We start from the raw sequence: 26294 nt of genomic DNA on the forward strand, positions 1-26294 counted from the left end.
GAAAGTATTCACACCCTTTTCCCACATTTTGTTGTGTTACAGCCTGAATTTAAAATGGATTACATTTAGATTTTGTGTGACTAGCCTATACACAATACCCCATCATGTCAAAGTGGAATTATGTTTTTCGAAATATTTACAAATTAATAAAAAATGAAAAGCTGAAATGTCTTCATTCAATTAGTATTCAACCCCTTTGTTATGGCACATCTAAATAAGTTGGGGCTCCCGAGTGGCGCAGCGATCTAAGGCACTGCATCTCAGTGCTTGAGGCATCACTACAGACCCCCTGGTTCGATTCCAGGCTGTATCACAACCGGCCGTGATTGGGAGTCCCATAGGGCGGCGCACAATTGGCCAAGCGTCGTCCGGGTTTGGCCGGTATAGACTGTCATTGTAAATAAGAATTTGTTCTTAACTGACTTGCCTAGTTAAATAAAGGTAAAAATTAAAAATAAAGTTCAGAAGTAAAGATGTGCTGTGGACTCACTCTGTGTGCCATAATGGTGTTTAACATGATTTTTGAATGACTACGTAATCTATGTACCCCACACGTACAATTATCTGTAAAATCCCTCAGTCGAGCAGTGTATTTCAAGCAGAATCAATAACAAAGACCAGGGAGGTTTTCTAATGCCTCGTAAAGAATGGTACCTATTGGTAGATGGGTAAAAAAACAAAAAGCAGACATTGAATATCTCTTTGAGCATGGTGAAGTTATTGATTACACTTTGAACGGTATATCAATACACCCAGTCACTACAAAGATAAAGGCGTCCTTCCTAACTCAGTTGCCGGAGAGGAAGGAAACCGCTCAGGGATTTCACCATGAGGCCAATTGTGACTCTAAAACAGTTACAGGGTTTAATGGCTGTGACAGGAGAAAACTGAGGATGTATCAACAACATTGTAGTTACTCCACAATACTAACCCAAATGACAGAGTGAAAAGAAGGAAGCCTGTACAGAATAAAAAATATTCCAAAACATGCATCCTGTTTGCAATAAGGCACTAAAGTAAAACTGCAGAAAATGTGGCAAAGAAATGTACTTTATGTTCTGAATACAAAGTGTTATGTTTGGGGCAAATCCAACACAACACATCACTGAGTACTACTCTTCATATTTTCAAGCATAGTGGTGGCTGCATCATGTTATGTGTATGCTTGTCATCGGCAAGGGCTAGGGAGTTTTTTTGTTGTTGATAAAAATAAACGGAATAGAGCTAAGCACAGGCAAAATCCTAGAGGAAAACCTGGTTCAGTCTGCTTTCCACCAGACACTCGGAGATGAATTCACCTTTCAGCAGAACAACAAATTAAAACAAGGCCAAATATACACTGTAGTAGCTTACCAAGACGACATTCATTAAATGTTCTTGAATTGCCTAGTTAGTTTTGACTTAAATCGGCTTGAATATCTATGGCAAGACTCGAAAATGGATGTCTAGCAATGATCAACAACCAGCTTGACAGAGTTTGAAGAATTTTAAAAAGAAAAATGTGCAAATATTGTACAATCCAGGTGTGCAAACCCAGAAAGACTCACAGCTGTAATTGCTGCCAAAGATATTGACTCAGGGGTGTGAATACTTATGTAAATGAGATATTTCTGTATTTCATTTTCAATACATTTGCAAAAATGACTAAACATGTTTTCACTTTGTCATTATGGGTGTTTTGTGTAGATGGGTGCGGGGGGGAAAATATATATTTAATCAATTTTGAATTCAGGCTGTTAACACAGCAAAATGTGTAGTAAGTCAAGGGGTGTGAATACTTTCTGAATGCACTGTATGGCAAATACAATATGTTCATGTATTTAAGCTGTGCTTTATTTACCTTGGGCTTTACACTTTTGGGACTACTCCATTGGTTCCATTGTACCTGAAAAAAGGGTTGGTCGCTAAATCCGGCAAACAGTAGGACAATGTAAAAACGGCTAGCTTGAGCTCATCTGAGAGGTTGGCTGGATATGCCCTCACCCGCTATAAACTTAATGCTGATTGGTTTTGGTTCTGACAACTATAGATCTGTTCAGTTAGAACATGATGTTGAGGCCCATCACTGTAACTTGGTCACCACCACCACACACACGCACGTGGACACAGCTCCGTCCATTAGGTTTTATATTTGGTGCATTCGGAAAGTATTCAGACCTCCTGACTTTTTCCACATTTTGTTACGTTACAGCCTTATTCTAAAATGGATTAAATTGTTCCCCCCCTCATCAATGTACACACAATATCCCATAATGACAAAGCAAAAACAAGTTTTTGGAAATGTTTGAAAATTTATTAAAAATACAAAATAGAAATATACCATTTACATAAGTATTCAGACCCTTTACGCAGTACTTTGTTGAAGCACCTTTGGCAGCAATTACAGCCTTGAGTTGTCTTGGGTATGACGCTACAAGCTTGGCACACCTGTATTTGGGGAGTTTTTCCTATTCTTCTCTGCAGATACTCTTAAGTTCTGTCAGGTTGGTTGGGGAGTGTCGCTGCACAGCTATTTTCGGTTTCTCCAGAGATGTTTGATCGGGTTCAAGTCCGGGCTCTGCCTGGGCCACTCAAGGACATTCAGAGACTTGTCCCGAAGCCACTCCTGCGTTGTCTTGGCTGTGTACTTAGGGTCATTATCCTGTTGGAAGGTGAACCTTTGCCCCATTCTGAGGTCCTGAATGCTCTGTAGCAGGTTTTCATCAAGGATCTCTCTGTACTTTGCTCCGTTCATCTTTCCCTTGATCCTGACTAGTCTCCCAGTCCCTGCCACTGAAAAACATCCCCACAGCATGATGCTGCCACCACAATGCTTCACTGTAGGGATGGTGCCAGGTTTCCTCCAGACATGACACTTGGCATGCAGGCCAAAGAGTTCAATCTTGGTTTCATCAGACCAGAGAATCTTGTTTCTCATGGTCTGAGAGTCCTTTAGGTGCCTTTTGGCAAACTCCAAGTGGGCTGTCATGTGCCTTTTACTGAGGAGTGGCTTCTGTCTGGCCACTCTACCATAAAGGCCTGATTGGTGGAGTGCTGCAGAGATGGTTGTCCTTCTGGAAGTTTCTCCCATCTCCACAGAGGAACTCTGGATCTCTGTCAGTGACCATTGGGTTCTTGGTCACCTCCCTGACCAAGGCTCTTCTCCCCCGATTGCTCAGTTGGTGGAAGAGTCGTGGTGGTTCCAAACTTCTTCCATTTTTAAGAATGATGGAGGCCACTGTGTTCTTGGGGACCTTCAATCCTGCAGACATTTTTTGGTACCCTTCCCCAGATCTGTGCCTCGACACAATCCTGTCTCGGAGCTCTACGGACAATTCCTGCGACCTCATGGCTTGGGTTTTGCTCTGACATGCACTGTCAACTATGGGACCTTATATAGACAGGTGTGTGCCTTTGCAAATCATTTCCAATCAATTGAATTTACTGCAGGTGGACTCCAATGAAGTTGTAGAAACATCTCAAAGATGATCAGTGGAAACAGGATGCACCTGAGCTCAATTTCGAGTCTCATAGCAAAAGGACTGAATACTTATGTAAATAATTGTTTTTTCTTTTTTTGTCGTTTGCACACAAAAAAAGAAGCTGTTTTCGCTTTGTCATTATGGGGTATTGTGTGTAGATTGAGGATTTGTTATTTATTTAATCCATTTTAGAATATGGCTGTAACGTAAGAAAATGTGGAGAAAGGAAGAGGTCTGAATAGTTTCCGGATGCACTGTAGGTGGTGCATAACACTTCAAGATAGAAAAACAGTGATGTAAGAGTCCATCACTACACAAATCTTCTCGAGACGGCAGGGGAACATGCTCTGACTTGAGGTGTGCGGGGTGGAGACCTGGAGTGCATCCAAGCACCCTGATTGGTTGGAATTGAGAGGGATGATTGACAGGTCTGAAGGCCAGTCAGGTTAAGAGGGCCAGCCTTTTTTACAGTACGATTCCATTGGTTTCAGTTGTTCAATTCTAGGAAGTTACAAGTTACAACACTCACTGCATGGACATGGAATGAGCCTTATGTGCTTCTGTGACTGTGTACATTCCTTGAAACAGTATTTCTCAATATAATTTCAGGTCTTCAGTGCTAGTGGCATGAGATTATTTAGCTCTCATATCAGTATGTGCTAAGCCATAAACGTTGCAAAGCATCACATTTGGCTCTGTTTTTAGCTTGGTTTGTTTTTAGTTTGGTTTGTCTGCAAGGTCAAACAGATAATGAAGACGACCCCTAATGAAAGTCCACTAGCTACATAATTCTCACTGAGTATTCATTTGGCACAGTTTAGCCACCCCGGCCACCCGCATTGACAACATTTGAAATATGTAATCATACTGTAGCAGGCCCTCATCCATTTTGCATTTTTCACTTTGCTCTTATGAATTAATGACCGAATGAATATTAATCACATTTGAGATGCTTGCATCCACTTTTAATGAGACACCAGTACTTGTAACGTCTTGAATTTGATTCCTTTATATAGGTCGACTCCCTTTTGAATGTATTTGAGTTTTTTGTTTTCTTCTAAAAGCAAGGTATTTTTACCCCAAAGAAATTCTGCAATTTTATTTCATTGGGGAACGTTTTTTTTTTCTTTAAAAAATGCTACAATGCAGAAACTACAATACAGGCAGTTTTGAATTGAGCCTGATATTCAAAGACATTAGGCATACAATCAGCAACATCTTAGATCGGCGCCCCTTCAATTTCATCAATCATTGATCAATACATTTGTTTTCCAATACATTTATTTTTATATATAAAAAATAATTCTGAGCCCTAGCTGAAAATGGTAGAGAGCAGCAGCAGTGTAGATGTCAGAGCTAACCATTGGTTTTGTGGTTAGCAAAATACGATCAAAGATATTATCAAAAGGACGCTAACCAGACCATTCAACTGTTAAACTTGACTGTTCTGTAGTTGACTGTTATGTGTATTAACCTTTAAAATATTTTTTTATTTAAAAAAAAGTTTCTCTACACCTTGACAGTCTGTCTCGTTCTGGAGCTCCTCGGTGGCATTCTGGCTCTGGCTTTCAGGCATCAGGTACCAATTATTTTACATTATTAAACTCATAATCATTAGCTTTCTCTCAATCTCTATATACACAAAAAGGACTCATGCCATCTCTTATTGGATACATTTACCTGGGCTTGTGCAAAGTTCTGATTTTAAAGGGACAATCAGCAGCTGCTACATCCATTTTTGGATGTATAAATGAATGATATGTACACATTGATTCTTGAAGAATATAACTTATAAATGCCTCATGAGCTTATTTCAACTGTCGTATCCCATCAGAGCCCAAAATATAAGCTTGTTTTACTCCAATGTTTGTAAACAAAGTAAATGTAAACAAACACTATATAGCCTCAAGATGGTTAAAACTATAATTTTGATATCATGGATCCTTGCACCAATATCTCTGTCTATGAATTTGAGAGTGGTTACATTCTTTTTACCAAAACAGTGTCTGGGAGAGGCTTTGTTATTGTTTCAACTGCTGATTGCTGCTTTAAGTTGGAGCGCTACCAAGTTTATGAAACGTCTACATTACAATACGTTAACGGAGTGGGACTAAATAAGTTGTGTTGTTATCAGGATATTAACTGCCAATTTGATTTCAGATTGCCACTTGTGGTTTCCATGTAGGCATTTTCAAACGTATTGTCTATGAAATTCCATTCCCATTGTGTTTTTAAATATGTGAAAGATTTCTGGCCTTTACATTGTTAAGCCACTAACTTCTTTTACATCAAGTTTTTATTATCTCAATTCATAGGATTCATACAATACATTTATAGATATATTTTTTTAAATCCCCCCCCACCGGCAATCTGATAATCCACTTTAACTTCTGAGAATGTGAGACACTTAATTTTATATGCTCATAAATAATAAAAATCAACTAGTACATTTTTTTTTTATTGCATGATGACCCTTTCCTGATGTGTCAAAGACAATAACTAGATCAGCTTCATAAGCACACTTCCATTGGATCTGTATTGAAGATTAGATGTAGAAAACTCAGGAATGTTTTTGGCAGAAGAAGAAAAAGAATAAAGAAAGTTATAGAAGCACAGCATTTCAATATTTCATAAATATTTAAGTTAAAATTTAAACAGCAATGACTGGTCTAATCTGTAGAGAGAAAATTGCCATTCAAATCTCAACAGTAACTAATCCTCCAATGGTCAAATACATATGTTATTGAAAGGTTTGAATTGTATTTAAACGTCTCAAGTCTGAACATGATCCTATCAAAAATAGGTTACACAGTAATTTGTCTCTGAGGAATTGCTCATGACAGAAATGTAGGTCGTTTTTATTGAGAGGAGCAATATAGGGAGAGCTCAAGTGTTGGTCAGTGAAGAGTTCCCCATTTTTAAATGTATTCAATTGTTATAAAGCTGCCTACACACTAATATCTCAACCCTACAGTCTTAATACATTTCATACCTCTATTTTTCTTTTCCACCATAGACTGTGGATCTCTTAAACAAAAACATTCGCAAAGGAATAGTGAATTACTACGATGATCTGGATTTCAAAAACATCATGGACTTTGTTCAGAGAAAGGTAAGATTTCTGTTTGAAAGATAAGAGGATTTTCTTTTAAACTGTTTGCCAGCTTTTGCCTCTGAGATCCTTTATTGTGTTTTTCATTGCTGTTGACCAAATGTAATTTGTGGTTATTCACTTTGTGACATAGTGGTAGGGGTTGGCAGACTTGACTCAAGGGCAAAGAGCGGTTTGTTGTAATTAGAAGATTCCTACTGGGTGGGAGAGCGATGGATGCTGTCCATGCAGCATTTGGAGTTCTCCTTCTCACACCTAACCTTGGCCAAATGTGTTATTGGGAACTCATTTTCACCAGCGATCCTGCTTTGACATAAATTGTTACACAGGAGGATAGAAAAGCAACCTACGTTTATATTTGTGATTTATTTTGAGCATTATACTCACAATATTTTATTCCATGAGCAACACAAAGCTGTTTGCAGAATGGAAAACGTTGAAGGAAATAACTACTTGTAAATTGGAACTGAATGTTGGAGGACAGCTTTGTCTGTCTCCCGTAATAGAACTTTGTGTCACACCGTCTCGATTCTCTCCAACTGTGATGTGTTTGACATATCCTGAAGCGCGTCAAACAAAGGAGCTTTAACAATCCCCACTGAGGAAGGTAGTGGTGTTAGTTTGGACTTGTTGATAGGAGGAGGTAAATCAATACAACTGCATTGAGTGAGTGCTGCTGTCCCCTTTTATAGCCTTGAAAACCCTTCCAGATCAATAGAAAGGAAAACTGTTTCTAAACTCACTATTGAATAAGAGTTTTTGTGTTCTAGCGCTTTTCCCCCTAGGTACTTTGACAGGGTTTTCAGAGAATATTTTTCTTAAGTGCAGGTTTATGGTGAGATGTTGAACTGCTTCAGATTAGAAAGTGTTTGCGTCTACGTCAGACTTATTTTTAGAGTGCGAGGGAGTAAGTGTAGTTCAGTTTGCTTTTAACTCTGAGGCGTCTCGCCAGCCAAGTTGGAGACTTGGGGGGGAAATGTATGTATTGTGTACCGTAGGAAGTCTTACATTATGGTTTTAGTGGCGTCCGAGGCACAGCTTTTTAGGGAGACGTGACATTCTGCAACTGGTTTGAGACATCTGCAAATGTATTCGTATAAAAAAACGTTCACTTTACAGGAATGTGAAAAGGTACACTATTAAAATGAGTTTGCAGCGACACGCAAAACATTTGTGAATGTTCAACGTCGGTATTTACGCTTTTAAAGCAAAGGTCTCTGCTATTCCAAGTCATTACTTGTGTATGTAATGACTGTAATTATAGCAGGGTATTTTAATAGCACTCAAATGGATGCGCATATCTCAAGCCTCTTTGGCAGAACACTAGATGGCTGAATTAGATTTCTGGCTCGGGTGTGATATATTTCGCTTCTAGGTTTTGCGTGTGTCCAAAACGGACATTTTAACATTTTAGCACAGGCCAGTATTTGTTTATTAATCTCTAGATTAGGACGAGTATTGCTTTGGCTTGGGTTAGTTCTTACGCTCTAAGTCTGAACTGGTCTACTTGGTCTCTTTGCTGAACCATGGAGTTGGTGCATAGCGCTGGTACAATCTGCTGGAGAAAAGGTTACTTGCTAACCTCCCTAAGCACAACCAAGATCTCTTTACCTCATGTTCTTTTAACTCAATCATGTCAGAGCCACTGTATCTTATTTAGTTCTCCATCATCACATCCATGTTTGTTTGTGGGTTTTCTTCAGGAATAAACGTGTTCATAGGTAAAGATGCCCTGATTTTTCTAAATGATTCTCTTACAATCTAGATTTAAAAAGCCACTCTACTAAGAGTGACTAGTTTACTGAAACTAGCTAAATGCTGAAGTAATTACCCTAGCTGTATTTGAGATGCAGAGCCATTCAAATGAGTTGGGGGACTGTCATACGAATGCCGCTGCTCGAAGAAAAACAAAAAGTGGACTAATATTTATTCATACATTCCCCCATGACAGCAGTTGGCTCAATGAATGAATGCAGAATAGTGAATATCCATATTATTCAAGAATAAGGTGGAATTTACCTCTGGACATTCTTAATAACGGTGTTAATTTTGATCCCTTTACTGAAACTTTACAGGGTTCTAAATGACCAAATTATGTTTCACAAGCATAATGCTATACACTTAACTGTCAGAGAATCCTATCCAGCTAATTGAAATAATTACTAGCAAATTGCTCTAGGTGTTTTAAGAGCCTTTTCCGGTATGAGATTGGAAGAAAGCAGATCCACAGTGTGTATCTCAGCTCTTGTAAATTATAGTAATTGCAAAAGCTCAATGTGTAAACAACCTTGCTGTACCAGAGAAGAAAAGTTTGAAATTGTACTTGAAGTTCAAACTAACAACAATTTCAAAGCCCTTTATAAGGCTATAGTCTATGCGTCAAAAAAACATGTATAAGCAAATGGCGTGCTAGTGTGTGCTAAAGCTAGGAGTTATGCCACTTGTTGTGCCTGATGTAAGGACCTGTTAAAAACGTATTGTATAGGATGTGTGTATCTGTGTAGACATAAAGGGTTTTTGACCGCTTAAATAAGCCTTTTAAAGTTGTGTGTTTTTAAAGAGGGAAAAAGGTATAGGCCAGTGGCGTAGCTCAGTTTGGCAGCGATTACAGCTGTGAGGCTTTCTGGGTAAGTCTCTAAGAGCTTTGCACACCTGGATTTTACAAAATGTGCACATTATTCTTTTTTAAATTCTTCAAGCTCTGTCAAGTTGATTGTTGATCATTGCTAGACAACCATTTTCAGGTCTTGCCATAGATTTCCAAGCAGATTTAAGTCAAAACTGTAACTCGGACATTCACTGTCTTCTTGGTAAGCAACTCCAGTGTAGATTTGGCCTTGTTTTTTAAGTTATTGTCCTGCTGAAAGGTGAATTAATCTCCCAGTGTCTGGTGGAAAGCAGACTGAACCAGGTTTTCCTCTAGGATTTTGCCTGTGCTTAGCTCCATTCCGTTTCTTTTTTATCCTGAAAAACTCCCCAGTCCTTAACGATTACAAGCATACCCATAACATGATGCAGCCACCACTATGCTTGAATATATGGAGAGTGGTACTCAGTAATGTGTTGTATTGGATTTGCCCCAAACATAACACAAACGTTTTTTGCAGTATTACTTTAGTGCGTTGTTGCAAACAGGATGTTTTGGAATATTGGTACAGGCATACTATTCTATAACTGTTTTGATTATTAATACAGCTGTGTTTGTTTCTGTCTGTTCTTTACAGTTCAAGTGTTGTGGAGGGCAGGAGTACAAAGACTGGGAAGTGAACATGTACCATAACTGTACAGCTCCTGGGCCGCTGGCTTGTGGAGTGCCTTACACCTGCTGCCTCCAAAACAAGGTCTCTGCTGCTCTTCCATCAAGAGCTCATTATGCAAATTACAATATAATAGATCTTTATTTAAATCCATTTGAATGCAAATTTGAAATAAAATTAAAATCTGTCACAGTACCCAACCCAACACCCCAAACACACACACACACACGACAGGCTGGGAGCAGCAGAGGGTCAGCTCAGCAGAACAGTGACCGTGGAGCAGTTTTGGGGGTTTAAGTTTCTTGCTTGAGGGCAAACCGTCAGTAGCTAGCATAGGGGATAATGAGGCCAGCAACCCTCCGGCTGCAGTTCACTCCCGCCTGCTTTTATCCGTCAGCCCTGTGTTCCAAACCGACAACCTTCCAGTTACTGGCCCGCCTCTCTAACCTGTTTTCTCCAAATGGCTGAAAAATTCTGGTTATTTACACTCATAACTGAGCTGTTTAGCATTGTATTGTTTCAGCAGAGAATGTTTTATTGTCACATACACCGGATAGGTGCAGTGAAATGTGTTGTTTTTACAGGGTCAGCCATAGTAGTATGGCACCCCTGGAGCAAATTAGGGTTAAGTGCTCAAGGGGCACATCGACAGATTTTTCACCTTGTCGGCTCTGGTACTTAAACCAGCGACCTTTCGGTTACTGGCCCAACGCTCTAACCACTAGGCCTTATTGGAGACCACATCCATAACAACACTGCATGTACCCTAATCCATTTGCACACTTGTTGAAAACTATTCATCAATAGCTTAGATTTGATCTCTGTTCATCTCTAGATGCCTTCTATGACATGTGTTGTAGTTCTGAGCCCTAAATTTAACAGTAGGGTCGTTCTTGAATTGTGGCATTCTTTTTATTTTAATTTATTTGGGTACCTCTTCCCATTCTACATCAACTAATATGACAGCTTAATGACTTTAAATAATTGTTATCATTATGATAACATTGTGCCACCAGTAGGAGTAGTAACACCAATGACGAAAATGCCAATAACAAATAGGTAATTGAGGATTTTCTTAAATGGTGGCCACAGATGCTCATCCTTCAAAAATAATTTACTGAATTGATATGATTAATACTTTTGCTCACAATGTAATTCCTCTTCATTTAAATTGAGTCACACCAATAACACTTTTTACTTAAGACGCACTAAATTATCAATGGAATCCTCAAATTTATGACCTACTAAAAGGCTGTGATTCATTTTCTTTAATATAGACCCCTTGCCTGATAAGTTTCCCACTGGAGGGAATGCTCAAGGTCCTTGTATAACTTTGTAATGATTGATTTTCAAGGTGGTAACACCAATAACATAAAACTTAGGGACATATATATTTGTTTTAAACTATTTGAATAGCCTTATTTGTTTTTATTGAGCTATACAATATATGAATTATTTTTGTTTATTTTCTAGCATTCAAAATAATAGATTTTTCTAAATCCGAAAAATATGTCACTACAACTCTACTCATCACTACTGGGACAAGCCTATTTGCTTCCCCTTAGTACTTTTAAACAATGCATTAAAATATAGGATTTGCAGTATAAAGGACTTGCATTATGTTTTATCATTGATAAACAGTTCAATATAAACAAAAACCAGTATGATGTGCAACTATTTGTAATTTTAAAGTGTTTTTCATGGTTGCAGAGGCGAGGGACTCAAATGCCATCAGATTTTAATATCACAGCTTGCAATGCTTGCAATGCAATTCTTATTTATCTGGTCACAGACTTACTCATCTGAAATAAAATGGGAAAATTGTTGTCAGGTGCTAATTTGAGTCAACATTTCTTTTTTATATGTTGCAACCATTGCCAGAAACATTGCACATGGGGAAAGAGGGTAATCGTGATCTTCGTTAATCAACATCATGGGGCTGTGATTTGGTTCTGTATTTACTCATAGCTAAATAGAAACATTTATTGAAAAGATTAATGTTGTGAACTGTCTAAAAATCTGACTGAAAAAACATTGCATTATTAATTTGCTGAGAAAGCAATTGAATGTATAAGTAAGAAGGTACACACAAACCATCAATCAGCAGGGGTCCGGGGCAAGGTAGCGCGCCAGGTGAAGTTAGGTCAAGGGTCCACAGCTGCAGTCAGAACAGCAGCACTGGATCATCAGCTGGAACAGGTGGACTGGGGACAGGAACAGCCAGGAATCATCAGGTCAGGCTGTCCTCAGGCATGGTCCTAGGGCTCCGGCCCTCTGGGAGGGGAGACGTAGAGACCCCATGTTTTGTGAGTGCTGTCTGTGGATGTGAGCTTTTACCATCTCCTCTCTCCTCTCCCTCTCTCTCTCTGAGAGCACAGCTAACCAGGCAGGGTGTCACTCAGCAGAACTGGCAACCACTTTGTGCTATTAAGAAGTACAGAGAGGACATAGGCAGCCGGGGACGGGGGTTATGCTGCCATGCCACTGTAAGAGGATCTGGCTCTGAATCCTAATATGTTGTCCTGATGGCTCTGAATCCTAATAGTGGTTCTGATTTTAAATGGAAAGGTAAAAAAGACTCAGTCTATTTATTAAACTGATTATGGACATGGAAACCTTTTGTCTAATGTTGTCACAGATTTCAAGTTTTAACCTGATTTGTCAAAATATGCACGCTCTATATTTCAAGCTCATGGTTTTCTCCATATAGTTGCTGGGATTTGAGATGTAGTAGCAGAGAACCTTCAGGGTAAACCCCCGCCCATCTGGCTTAATGTGTTCTCTTATCTCTAAACTCCAGATATTGACACCTCACAAGGATTCACAGAAAAGCGTGAGACAAAAAACCTTGCATTGTTTGTCCACAATTAAGATCCAGTCTCTGAAGGGAATAAAAAATTGGAACAGTCTGGAAAATGTCTGTCTTAGCTCTTGTTGTTTTAAACAATTTTGATCTATTGACAATTCAAATGCCTCTACTTGGCAACTTTCCTGAAGTGTCCGATTTGTTTTTAAATGCCTGTCAAAATGCCCATGGTCATGCCATCATTGAGCAAAAAGATTGAAAGACCACTATTGTTGTTTTCTGAACATGCACAGTTGCTCAGGGATATTTGTGTCAAAATACCCTGAATAATGTATACCTTTATCATTCAAGTGGAATTAATTCAAGTAAAATACAATGGGCAACTTCTCACAGCATCATTTTGTCTATAAAAAGAGGTACATGTCTGTTTTGGGGAAAAAAAGCTGAAGCCAGTAGATTTCTCTAGTGTAGGTCATTCAGGGCTGCATTGATGTGTTGTGTGTTTTCCCTCACTTATTACAGTCTACTGTTTCTACCTTTTTAATAAATGATGGGGATCGTGTTTTTTTTTTTGGCAATGTTTAACCTCTTAAAAATCGGACCCTTTTTTTCAATTTTTGCCAAAAATGACATATCCAAATCTAACTGCCTGTAGCTCAGGACCTGAAGCAAGGATATGCATATTCTTGATACCATTTGAAAGGAAACACTTTGAAGTTTGAGGAAATGTGAAATTAATGTAGGAGAATATAACACATTAGATCTTTGAAATGCAAGAGAAAGGCCACAATATAATATTGCAGTTTAGGCGCAGTGTGTGTGCAAAGTTTCAGATTGATCCAGTGAAGCGTTGCAATACTGGACTATTTTGTATCAAGTCTGCTCAAATGTGCCAAATTGGTCAATTGATACATTTTCAAGTACATAACTATAGAGAACATACAAAAATGATAATACAAAATGTAAGTTTACACACTCCCAGGAATGTCATACATCATGGATCATTAGCTTATACACTAACTTTCACACATCTAGATGGCCGGGCGTGGACACCGATCCCATAGAGGTTAACAACTTGTTTCAAATGGCCTTTTCTTTCAAAAATTCTGCGGAATGCGTTCTAAGGAATGCGTTCTGCCGCATTCCTTACTAATATTTAAATCGAAGTCTTAGCAAATATTTTAAATAGGTTTATTGGTTGCTCTTTTGAGCATGTCCTCGGGCTGGATATTGACCTACATATCCATTGTGTAAATCATTTGAACATGCAGAGTTTTGTGTTGGCTTGTGTTTTGTGTTCCCTAATGTGATGACTGATTTGTGATCTCTCTCTGAGGGGTAATGGCTATGTAGCTATAAGCTGGACTCCAAGTAGCCTGAAATCCAGAACCTGTTTTGCTAACATTCCACTCCTTGTACTCTGTGTAATTAGCATGACAAGGAGTGGCATGTTAGCTGAAACAGACTGTTACCCAGGCTACTAGCCAAAGGGCCAAACTTCTAAAATAGTTCAACTAGACCAAGGCTTCCCAGCCTGTTTGACATGAGATCTAATATTTCTAACACCAATTTTAGAAGATCGACAAGTCAAAGGGTTCCCACGTTTAGACATTTTATTAACTTTCCCACAACTTTGTACACACACAAGCATCAAGCTGTTTGAGAAAAGCAAGTGGAGATTGTAGAGGAGATTCCTCAAGATGCTGAATTCTCTGGATAATCCTCATCAAATGTATCCTAACTTCAAATATGCTTGTGTAACCTGCCAATAATGTGTTGAAATATGTTACATCGCTTTGACGTAGTGTTATCTTGCCTTTTCAGCCTAATGAAGTTGCCAACACACTATGTGGATATAAGCTCCTTGACAAAGAGGTAAGACAGTCTGAATGAAATGTTGTCTCTCACCGTCTCAATTTCTGAAATGTGGAAGTCTAAATGTGAAATGGATGTGTACCGATGTCATACAAAGGAACAGTGCAGACAAATAACCAAAGTGTCAAATTAATATTTGCTTTTTAAACACATATGAAAGACCATATCACACACATCAATCATACGTATTCATAGCTGTTAGAAGTAGTGGTGTAGCAGTACCCCCACCCCCAAACATCTTCCCCGTGGCCATGTACGTATTCACACACAGGCCTGCCATTCCATGTTTACACTGTACATTGTGTCCCTCCTGTCAGAGGCTGGCCTTGCAGAACGACATCTACATCAGAGGTTGTACTGATGCTGTCTTCATCTGGTTAATGGATAACTATAAGACAATGGCTGGCTTGCTGCTTGGCATCTTATTCCCCCAGGTAAGAGCTAACCACCATGTCAGACTGACATCTGATGTCCACCAATATTACACAATTAATGGTTCACACAGTGATGTCGTGGGCTCAGAACTTTGGTTAATGGCTTTAGCAGAAGGCAGGTACTGGTGTAAAAAAATGCCAGCGATTATTGACAGATGGAAAGTATGCAGTTATATTGTGAGCTCTTTTTCATGTTTGATTTAGGAAATCACATACGAAATTGTTTAGTTCATGAATTTATCCTATTACACAGATTTGTGTGGTGGAGTTTATCAGTTTCTATAATGGTCTCATATCTCGACTAGAGAGGATGATGCATCCTCCTTATCAGTTTCTAAACTCAGCCTCAGAACAAGTCATTGATTGGCACATTGGACACTTTCCATTGGTTTCCAATTGCATGTCCATCTTATCAAGGACAGAGAGAAAACAGGAGAAATGTGCAATATAGAATTTACATTTTAAAATTCTGTGTGTAGTTTCTCAGAACATATTATGAGCATTTTGAGTTATTCTAGCTGTTGGTACAAATACAACTAATACGAGCTGGCAGGTTGAAAAATGCCCTAAAATAAGGCCCGTTTTTTTTCACCATTACTTCAAAACTATGGCAAGCAGCTCGGACATATGGTAATATTATGAAACTGGCTCCATGGCGGATGCAATTAACTAGTTTTTATCCATTTTTAATCATCACCACAATATATCTAGTCCACGCTTATCAATCTGCGGTAGAAAAACCCCCAAACCCATTTTTCAGGTATGTGTAATGTTTTTGTTAATTGCATTACTGTGAACCGAGCCTCCATCTGCTGCATAACTACTCTTTCTTTAGATTGGTTTCTGTTGTTTATATGCAATCATGAAAAGTCTAGAGACAGAATTCAATCCCTCTTTGTCAGCTATGCACCTTTTTTGAAAGGCAGTGTTCCCGTGAATGTAGTAACATTGCCTTTTAAAAGCTACATAGCCGAGTCGACAGAGAGCGATCGGATTGAATCCCAGCCCTGTGCCGAGCCCGCTATAAGTCGGATCTACCGCTGATTGGATTGAATCCCGGCTTAAGAATTGAAATATCAAAACCCTACTACTGCATTCCTTCCCATGTCAAGCGCAGTAACTGATTTTAATGAGGAACTACAGTGCATTCGGGAAAGTATTCAGACCCCTTCACTTTTTCCACATTTTGTTACGTTACAGCCTTATTCTAAAATGGATTAAAATGTTGTTTTCTCCCCTCATCAATCTACATACAATACCCCATAATGACCAAGCAAAAACAGGTTTGTATACATTTTTGCAAATGTATTACAAAAAATGAAATATCACATTTACATAAGTATTCAGACCCTTTACTCAGTACTTTGTTGAAGCACCTTTGGCAGCGATTACAGCCTCGTCTTCTTGGGTATGACGCTACAAGCTTGGCACACCTGTATTGGGGAGTTTCTCCCATTCTTCTCTGCAGATCCTCTCAAGCTCTGTCTGGTTGGATGGGGAGCGTTGCTGCACAGCTATTTTCAGGTCTCTCCATAGATGTGTGATCGGGTTCAAATCCGGGCTCTGGCTGGGCCACTCAAGGACATTCAGAGACTTGTCCCGAAGCCACTCCTGCGTTGTCTTGGCTGTGTGCTTAGGGTTGTTGTCCTGTTGGAAGGTGAACATTCGCCCCAGTTTGAGGTCCTGAGCGCTCTGCAGCAAGTTTTCATCAAGGATCTCTCTGCACTTTTCTCCGTTCATCTTTCCCTCGATCCTGACTAGTCTCCCAGTCCCTGCTACTGAAAAACATCCCCACAACATGATGCTGCCACCACCATGCTTCACCGTAGGGATAGTGCCAGGTTTCCTCCAGACGTGATGCTTGGCATTCAGGCCAAAGAGTTCTATCTTGGTTTCATCAGACCACAGAATCTTGTTTCTCATGGACTGAGAGTCCTTTAGGTGCCTTTTGGCAAACTCCCAGCGGGCTGTCATGTGCCTTTTACTGAGGAGTGGCTTCCGTCTGGCCACTCTACCATAAAGGCCTGATTTGGTGGAGTTCTGCAGAGATTGTTGTCCTTCTGGAAGGTTCTCCCATCTCCACAGAGGAACTCTGGATCTCTGTCAGAGTGACCATCGGGTTCTTGGTCACCTCCCTACCAAGGCCCTTCTCCCCCGATTGCTCAGTTTGGTCGGGCGGCCAGCTCTAGGAAAGGTCTTGGTGGTTCCAAACTTCTTTCATTTAAGAATGATGGAGGCCACTGTGTTCTTGGGGACCTTCAATCCTGCAGACATTTCTTGGTACCCTTCCCCAGATCTGTGCCTCGACACAATCCTGTATCGGGCTCTATGGACAATTCCTTCGACCTCATGGCTTGGTTTTTGCTCTGACATGCACTGTCAACTGTGGGACCTTAAATAGACAGGGGTGTGCCTTTCCAAATCATGTCCAATCAATTTAATTTACCACAGGTGGACTCCAATCAAGTTGTAGGATGATCAATAGAAACAGGATGCACCTGACCTCAATTTGGAGTCTCATAGCAAAGGGTCTGAATACTTATGTAAATAAGGTATTTCATTTTTTAATTTTTAATAAATGTGCAAACATTTTTAAAAACCTGTTTTTGCTTTGTCAGTATGGGGTATTGTGTGTACATTGAGATTTCCTTTTTTTATATATAAATCCATTTTAGAGTAAGGCTGTAATGTAACAAACTGTGGAAAAAGTCAAGGGGTCTGAATACTTTCCGAATGCACTGTATATCCATTCGGAATATGAGTGTGTTTGGCATGCTGGATGGGCCTCCCAGTTATGAAGGCTTCTCCACTGCATAGATTACATATTTGGTTAATGTGACATACACATTAATTCCCTATGGAGACAGAGCTTTGATTTATGTTGTTTGCCAGAGTCCCCTATAGACGGGTCAAGACAGAACAGTATTTACACAGTAGTGAGTCTAGATGAGTGCATAACTTGTTGTTCTACCCTTACAGCATTTTGGGGTAAGGGTAGTTGGGAGACATAAGCAAGAACCCTCTCAATAACTGACTTGAGCTTAATACATTGAAGAAATGTATTGTTGTACATGTAGGTTCACTGTTGAAGTGTGACCTTGATGAGTAAGGGAATTTGAAGGGCTTCCTTGTTTTTAACTTACATGCTCCTCTACCATAGCTGGTATTAATTAGGTACTTATGTCCGGAAGGAACATTTTTCTCCTGCAGTCGGTGAAAATGCAGATAAGGTGTTTCATAACGGTCCCAAGAGCCTTGTTCATTACATGCTCCATAAAATGTCCTGTTAATTAGCTATGTTTATTTATAAACAATATTGCCACTTGTATCTTGTATAAAAAGGGATGGAGAGCGCTACAGGGATACACTTGTAGATATTTAAAGATGGAGATTGTTCTTTGATTACCACTAATAAGTTTGAAAATTGTATGCGTCAGTGTCTGAGACTTTGTTGAGAGAGTAGTCTACTGTGAAGGGCAAATTATGTCACATGTTAAGAGCTTTCCACACCTAAATTGTGCAACATTTGCCCATTATTCTGAAATAAATTTTTCAAGCTTTGTCAGATTGGTTGTTGATCTTTGCTAGACAACCATTTTCAGGTCTTTCCATAGATTTTCAAGCAGGTAGTCAGTAATGTGTTGTATTGGATTTGCCCCGAACATGACACTGTATTCAGGACAACTTTTTTTGCAGTATTACTTTAGTGCCTTGTTGCAAAACGGATGTTTTGGAATATTTTTATTCTGCACAGCCTTCCTTCTTTTCATTCTGTCAATTAGGTTAGTATTGTGGAGTAACTACAATGTTGTGGATCCATCCTCAGTTTTCTCCTGTCACAGCCATTAAACTCTGTAACTGTTATAAAGTCACTTTTGGCCTCCCGTTGAAATCCCTGAACGGCTTCCTTCCTCTCCGGCAACGACGTTAGGAAGGACGCCTGTTTCTTTTGTAGTGACTGGGTGTATTGATACACCATCCAAAGTGTAATTAAAACTTCACCATGCTCAAAGGGATATTCAATGTCTGTTTTTTTTTTTTTTTTTTTTACCCATCTACCAATAGGTGCCCTTCTTTGAGAGGCATTGGAAAACCTCACTGGTCTTTGTGGTTGAATCTGTGTTTGAAATTCACTGCTCAACTGAGAGACCTTAGGTATGAGGTAGTCATTCAAAAATAATGGTAAACACTATTATTGCGTCTGCAACTTATTATGTGACTGGTTAAACACATTTTTACTCCTGAATTTATTTAGGCTTGCCATATCAAAGGGGTTGAATACTTATTGACTCAAGACATTTCGGGGTCGTTTCATTTTGAATGAATTAGTTAAAAAAAATGAAAAACATAATTCCACTTTGACATTATGGTAGGCCAGTGACCAATAATCTAAATTTGATTAATTTTAAATTCAGGCTCTAACACAACAACATGTGGAAAAAGTAAAGGGGTGTGAATACTTTCTGAAGGCACTGTATGTGGTCCCACACATTGACAATCACATGTAGTATTGGAGGGAACACAACTTGGAGGGTATTGACTAAAGACAGCTTTTGTGTTTCACAGTATGTGGCTGTAAAAAGGATTAAGTCTTCTGACTGGCACTTTTAATCATTAAGTCCATTGTCTTTACTCACTTTCTATTGATTGGAAGGAGCTGTGGCTGCCTGTCTCTGGGAATAAATGTTGATCTCTATCACCTGAAGCTACAGTACATGTAGGCAAAAGTGAGTTGTCGAATGAAGTTGTTCCCTGAGGTCCCGTAGTTGATTGGTTTGAGGGTATTTCTACTGAGCTACTAATGTTTTATTGATGTTGCCACATTGAATGATTAATCCTATGTCATCTAGTCATTAGAGCAATCCTCCCACATACTGTACATTATATACTATGACACTCTGTCTGATAAAATGAGGCTGGCTTTCATAGACGGTTTGGTTGTTTTGCAACAAAACCGTTTCATGCGTGACTATAGGGCTAAACAGACAGGGTTGGTTTAGATTGTTGACAATGTTTAATGAAAATGTAAATAGGTTTGCACAAATCAGCACTTGTTGTCTCTCAAATACATTGTTACAATTGTTGGTTGGTTAGCTAGTGAATTTTAGCCATATTAAAATAGACATGACATCAGTCAAAACACCTCAAATCAAAACATGGTATCAACAACAAGATAAAACTAGCTGAAATGAGCCATCTACGATTCCCCACATGGCAGCTTCTTGTCATTGTTGGTAGCTATCAGACCATCCAGAATCACAACAACACATGGACTTCTGCCTTATTGAAGCGTGCGCATCGTTTTCTAGAAGTTGTCAGCTAACCCGTCTATTTGAAACAGGCCAAGGTCGAACAAGTGGTCAGACAGCCTTAGATTTGATTAGCCATCTGGCCACTTGAAATGGCAGGACACTTTTATGTCTGAGTTTCAGACCCCTCAGTCAATGAGTTATGGAACTAAAATGATATAGCTGACTTGACTTGCTGGCTACAGCACTTTAACATGCAATACAACCACAAGGATACCGTCAAAGAAAGTAAATTCTTCATACATTCTTAACCATAGCTTTTTACCTCAAGATGATACAGATGTACTGTATGGGTTATTTAATGCGTTCTGCACAGTTCTTCTTGATAACAGTAAAGTCAAATACTCTGCAGTGTGATTTGCTATAGACATACAGTAGCTTAAGCGCTAGAATCAGCACAAGCAATGTCTGCCTGTTCATAGATCATTGCAGCTCTTGTCTGTTTCAGGTCTGTGCTTTTGGTTGAAAATGCATGCTTCTTTTTTTTGGAAATGTATTTTGTATCAAGGACAAAATTTCATGATGTAAAACAGAATAAATTGCTTATTGGAAACCCCCTCCCCCAAAGAAAAAAGGCAGTGGTCGGTAATGCACTGCAGGTCCAAAGTGCCCCAATCTTTCTGCTAACAGCACATTGAACTAGGCCTTGCTAAAGCAAGGTCATCTACCCCAAGGGCATAGTTCAATACTCTATTTCCCATCTCTGACTCTGAATCTCCTTGTGTTTGCAGTTCTTGGGTGTGATCATTAGCTGGCTCTACATCACACGAGTGGAGGATGCCATTGCTGAGTATGGTAACTACCAGGATGGACTGCTGGACGCAGGGGACAGTGATGGCTTCAGGGAACCCAAGAAGCAGGGCAGAATGGCTAAATGTTGCAGGTGCATGCCAGAGATTGACTGAGCGTGCCTCGTGTTATCTAACTAGCCTATAACACTGCTGTGCCTGCCTCAGCCTTCCAACACACTGGAGCAATTACATTGACATTTTAGTCATTTAGCAGACGGTCTTATCCAGAGCGACTTACAGTTAGTGAGTACATACATTTTCATATTTTTTCATACTGGCCCCCCGTGGGAATCGAACCCACAACCCTGGCGTTACAAACGCCATGCTCTACCAACTGAGCTCCAATTTTACAAACACTGTTCAGATGCCTTTTAGTGTGTGTTTTTGGTTCAATTCAGGGATTGTTGATTTTTCAGGGGTTCATTTATTAAGGTTTTATTAGGATAGAAGGGTATGCTACCGGTATGTACCTGTGCTGTGTGAGAAATAAATATATTTGTATTATTCACTTTTTTTCCTCATTGGTGAAATGTTGATTATATATAGATTCACAGCAAAAACATTTAACTATTTTTCTATCCCACTTAATACAAATATGTAGCTCACTAGCCAGCCCCTTGTAGGAACTTGATACCAATATTTCAATCATCATTATCTCAGACTCCTGTATTGATGCCAATTAATTAAATGGGATATTTTTAGCTTTTCAAAGAGATATATTTTCTATGGGGAATTTTATGGAGGGTACCTACCTTGATCCAATTGCCGATTTTCATAATCATTGGAGATGTCATGGGTTCAACACATTAAAGGGATAGTTCAGGATTTGGGCAATGAGTCCCTTTATCCACTTCCCCAGAGTCAGATTAACTCGTGGATACCATTTTGATGTATCTGCGTGCAGTTTGAAGGAAGTTATTAACTAGCATTAGTGCAATTGTTAACTAGCGCTAGCTGTTCGTGTAGACTTCCAGTCATTGCGCTAACGCTAGTTAGCCTTGGCTCGCGAAACTACCTTTTAACTTCCTTTATACTGGACGCAAATGCATCAAAATGGTGTCCACAAGTTCATCAGACTCTGGGGAAGTAAATATAGGGCCTCATTGCTAACATCCCAAAGTATCCCTTTAGTGTTTTTGTAAGTAAAAATCAAATGAACTTACAGTACGTTTATGGTCAGTCACACAATGTGGCTTCATTTGAGTTAGGAATACCAACGTTGTTAATGATGTACAACATACACATGGTCTGTTGCCCACATTTAATTAGGATTTTGTACTGTTAAATGGTTTGGAAGCTACGTTTATGGCTTTGCTCAGTCAGTGGCATTTACCTCCAATATGTGAGTGTTGAGGGATCTGCTAGTGAGCCTCTTAAACTGTGTTCAAGATGGACGAGGGATTACGCTCATGATCAGTCATACTCTTCCCAGAGCAGCATAATTTACTTGGTCTTCCTGCCAATGATTGTATATGTTAAAAGCATGGTCGTATGGGATTGCATGCCTAGTTTTAGTGGCTAACCGTTACATACTTATTCAGACCACAAGTGCCATCAGCAGCCAGTTTCCATGGCAAAGGACTAAATGAGGTGGTTCTCATGAGACAATGATGAATGACTTCATATTTGAATCCATCCACACCAAATAGAAGGTCAAACTAATTTTGGACTCAAATTACATCAAATGAATGAAAGTCAAAGCTATTGGTTATTTTAAGGTGCCGTCAGATTTTTTTAGATCTTATTTTGAAATCTTACTGTTCAGTTGTGGTGGAGGTTCTAAAGTTTTAGTCCTTTTTGAAAAAACTTTTTTTTATTTTTCTTTTTTTTTACTGATGCTGTTTATTTTTTATTTATTGTGTGAGCTCACTATAATACTTTTGAACATTTTATATAGTGATCTGGTGAATAAATAAATCATGTTTACAGTCATGTTGAGCAACCTCTGTAGTGGCGTTTCTCATTGCTCTTCCTGTCCTGCTGGTTTGTCTGTCTATGCAGAAGGTGTCCGGCTGTGACACTGTAAATATTTTACTCTTTCATGGAGCCCAGCCCACCCAAAATAACCCTTTTGTGTAATTGTTATTCTCTGTCCCACTACAAACCCATTACAGTCATCATGAATATACTTTACCCTCTTCAACCTTTTCAAACACTTTTCTAATACAAAACCCATATTAGTCTGCTAGGCAACAAACATTTTTCCATGATGCCTTCAGTTTTTCTTAAGACAAATACTGACATTTCTCCTAGGAATGTGTGGACTGAGCCCTGTGGACGGAGTCCTTTTTCTAGGTGTAGACATTCTTGCATAGTCTTTCTGTCACGAAATCAAAGCACGTCCAGTACCCTCACTCCCACGTCCAGTACCCCCTACTCCCACGTCCAGTACCCTCACTCCCACGTCCAGTACCCTCACTCTCACGTCCAGTACCCTCACTCTCACGTCCAGTACCCTCACTCTCACGTCCAGTACCCTCACTCCCACGTCCAGTACCCCCTACTCCCACGTCCAGTACCCTCACTCCCACGTCCAGTACCCCCTACTCCCACGTCCAGTACCCTCACTCCCACGTCCAGTACCCTCACTCCCACGTCCAGTACCCTCACTCCCACGTCCAGTACCCTCACTCCCACGTCCAGTACCCTCACTCCCACGTCCAGTACCCTCACTCTCACGTCCAGTACCCTCACTCTCATGTCCAGTACCCTCACTCTCACGTCCAGTACGCTCACGTCCAGTACCCCCTACTCTCACGTCCAGTACCCTCACTCTCACGTCCAGTACCCACACTCTCACGTCCAGTACCCTCACTCTCACGTCCAGTACCCTCACGTCCAGTACCCTCACTCTCATGTCCAGTACTCTCACGTCCAGTACCCTCACTCTCATGTCCAGTACCCCCACTCTCACGTCCAGTGCCCTCACTCTCTCTCACTTGTCTTTCACTTTGTTTTATCTCTTTATCCTTCACTCACACTTAACACTGGGGGTAAAATGCTATGTACTGTTAGTGCTCTAATGGGCAAATGGATGAAACATCTAAACAACCATGAAGGACACCTAGAAAGTACTTTATAGCTTGTGATGACACTATTCAGCATTTGACCCCTTAACAACAGGATAATTCCACTTGATATTTATGTAACGTAATGTACGAAATGGGATTTGGTACACTTATTCTAACCGGAACTGAAATGTAATCTTTGTACAATGTGTGATAGCCTGTCATTATTTGGCCCTGCCAGCAACACTGCAATTTTAACAGCAAAACATTTAAAATATCTCATGTACAAACATTTCTTCCTCAGCTTTTGGATTTTGTACAACGGAGCATCTGGGGAGGTTCTATTTTAATCAGGTAATTTTTGCCCACTGAAAATGGCCTGCAGCTAAAACCTGTACCCTTCTTTCCAGAGGAAGAATTGGGCCCTTAAGCTATCCTTCTGCTGTCACATTTGAGAGAGAGGACTTGGGAACTGGATTCTTATTTCAGAAATGGTGCCCTGTGCCCCCGGGACAGCTGTGGCATGACAAACCATTTTTCTCTTTTGTTTACACCACAATCAAGGAGGTGTCCTGTAAGGATGACACCCACTCAATCATATACAGCCTCGGTGTCTTCCAGATTACCAACAGAGAGTTTGTGAGAACAAATAGTTTGTTTTGTCTGCAGTTAAGTGGTTCTTAAAGTGGGGAATGGGCTCCTCCTGGGGGGTAGGGCCGACCGACCCCCCCATCCACATCCCACCACCACTGAAATACTGATGGGCTTTCATAGGACATCAAACGCATTGAGGACAAAACACTTGTAGAGTGATGTCTAACATATATTAGTGTTCAATGTGTGTCATACTACTGTAAATACCCAGTCGGGTCTTGAAAAATAACATGTAAATGATTGGCTATAAATGAATAAATGATATTTCTTATCTCTCAGGAGTTCACGATATCCCCATGGTACTGCTGAAGTTTTTCCTTCAGTGGAGTGTGGATGGAGTCATCGCATCTGTCATGTTTGTCTGATGATGTACGTGCCCTAAAAGAGATCTCTTCATCTGTGGCGATGTTGCTATGGCTACAGTAAAACAAATAGTGGGAGCCTAAAACATCAAAGGATGGATGCATAGATGGCTTAATGCCCATCACTTCACCTCTACATATAGTTGGACTAATGTCCATCACTTCACCTCTACATATAGTTGGACTAATGTCCATCACTTCACCTCTACATATAAACTCAGCAAAAAAAGAAACGTCCTCTCACTGTCAACTGCATTTATTTTCAGCAAACTTAACATGTGTAAATATTTGTATGAACATAAGATTCAACAACTGAGACATAAACTGAACAAGTTCCACAGACATGTGACTAACATAAATGGAATAATGTGTCCCTGAACAAAGAGGGGGGGTCAAAATCAAAAGTAACAGTCAGTATCTGGTGTAGCCACCAGCTGCATTAAGTACTGCAGTGCATCTCCTACTCATTGACTGCACCAGATTTGCCAGTTCTTGCTGTGAGATGTTACCCTACTCTTCCACCAAGGCACCTGCAAGTTCCCGGACATTTCTGGGGGGAATGGCCATAGCCCTCACCCTCCGATCCAACAGGTCCCAGACGTCCTCCGATCCAACAGGTCCCAGGCGTGCTCAATGGGATTGAGATCCGGGCTCTTCACTGGCCATGGCAGAACACTGACATTCCTGTCTTGCAGGAAATCACGCACAGAACGAGCATTGTGGCTGGTGGCATTGTCATGCTGGAGGGTACCACATGAGGAAGGAGGATGTCTTCCCTGTAACGCACAGCGTTGAGATTGCCTGCAATGACAACAAGCTCAGTCCGATGATGCTGTGACACACCGCCCCAGACCATGACGGACCCTCCACCTCCAAATCGATCCCGCTCCAGAGTACAGGCCTCGGTGTAACGCTCATTCCTTCGACGATAAACGTGAATCTGACCATCACCCCTGGTGAGACAAAACCGTGACTCGTCAGTGAAGAGCACTTTTTGCCAGTCCTGTCTGGTCCAGCGGCGGTGGGTTTGTGTCCATAGGCGACGTTGTTGCCGGTGATGTCTGGTGAGGACCTACAGGCCCTCAGTCCAGCCTCTCTCAGCCTATTGCGGACAGTCTGAGCACTGATGGAGGGATTGTGCATTCCTGGTTTAACTCGGGCAGTTGTTGTTGCCATCCTGTACCTATCCCACAGGTGTGATGTTCGGATGTACCGATCCTGTGCA

At 40.3% G+C, this 26294-nt stretch overlaps 1 protein-coding gene across 5 annotated transcripts in view; it reads left to right on the plus strand.

The window, feature by feature from the left end:
• Window positions 1-22991, plus strand: part of LOC311101204 (tetraspanin-15-like) — a 35901-nt gene extending 12910 nt beyond the window's left edge. The window contains exons 3-9 of one of the 5 annotated variants that reach the window (XR_014609894.1): window positions 4966-5040; window positions 6478-6573; window positions 9798-9914; window positions 14461-14511; window positions 14829-14945; window positions 20986-21905; window positions 22113-22985. Coding sequence is in view for 2 of the 5 variants with exons in the window: in XM_084142307.1 (XP_083998433.1) it covers window positions 4966-5040; window positions 6478-6573; window positions 9798-9914; window positions 14461-14511; window positions 14829-14945; window positions 20986-21159 (630 nt within the window). In the remaining 3 variants the exon portion in view is untranslated. Of the gene's footprint in view, window positions 1-4965; window positions 5041-6477; window positions 6574-9797; window positions 9915-14460; window positions 14512-14828; window positions 14946-20985 lie in introns of all 5 variants that reach the window. The other 4 variants (XR_014609895.1, XR_014609896.1, XM_084142307.1 and 1 more) reach the window with 4 other exon arrangements.
• Window positions 22992-26294: the final 3303 nt, after the last annotated feature.

This window comes from Coregonus lavaretus (assembly GCF_964263955.1).
Source record: "Coregonus lavaretus genome assembly, chromosome: 25".
In the NCBI taxonomy this organism is placed as follows: Eukaryota; Metazoa; Chordata; class Actinopteri; order Salmoniformes; family Salmonidae; genus Coregonus; species Coregonus lavaretus.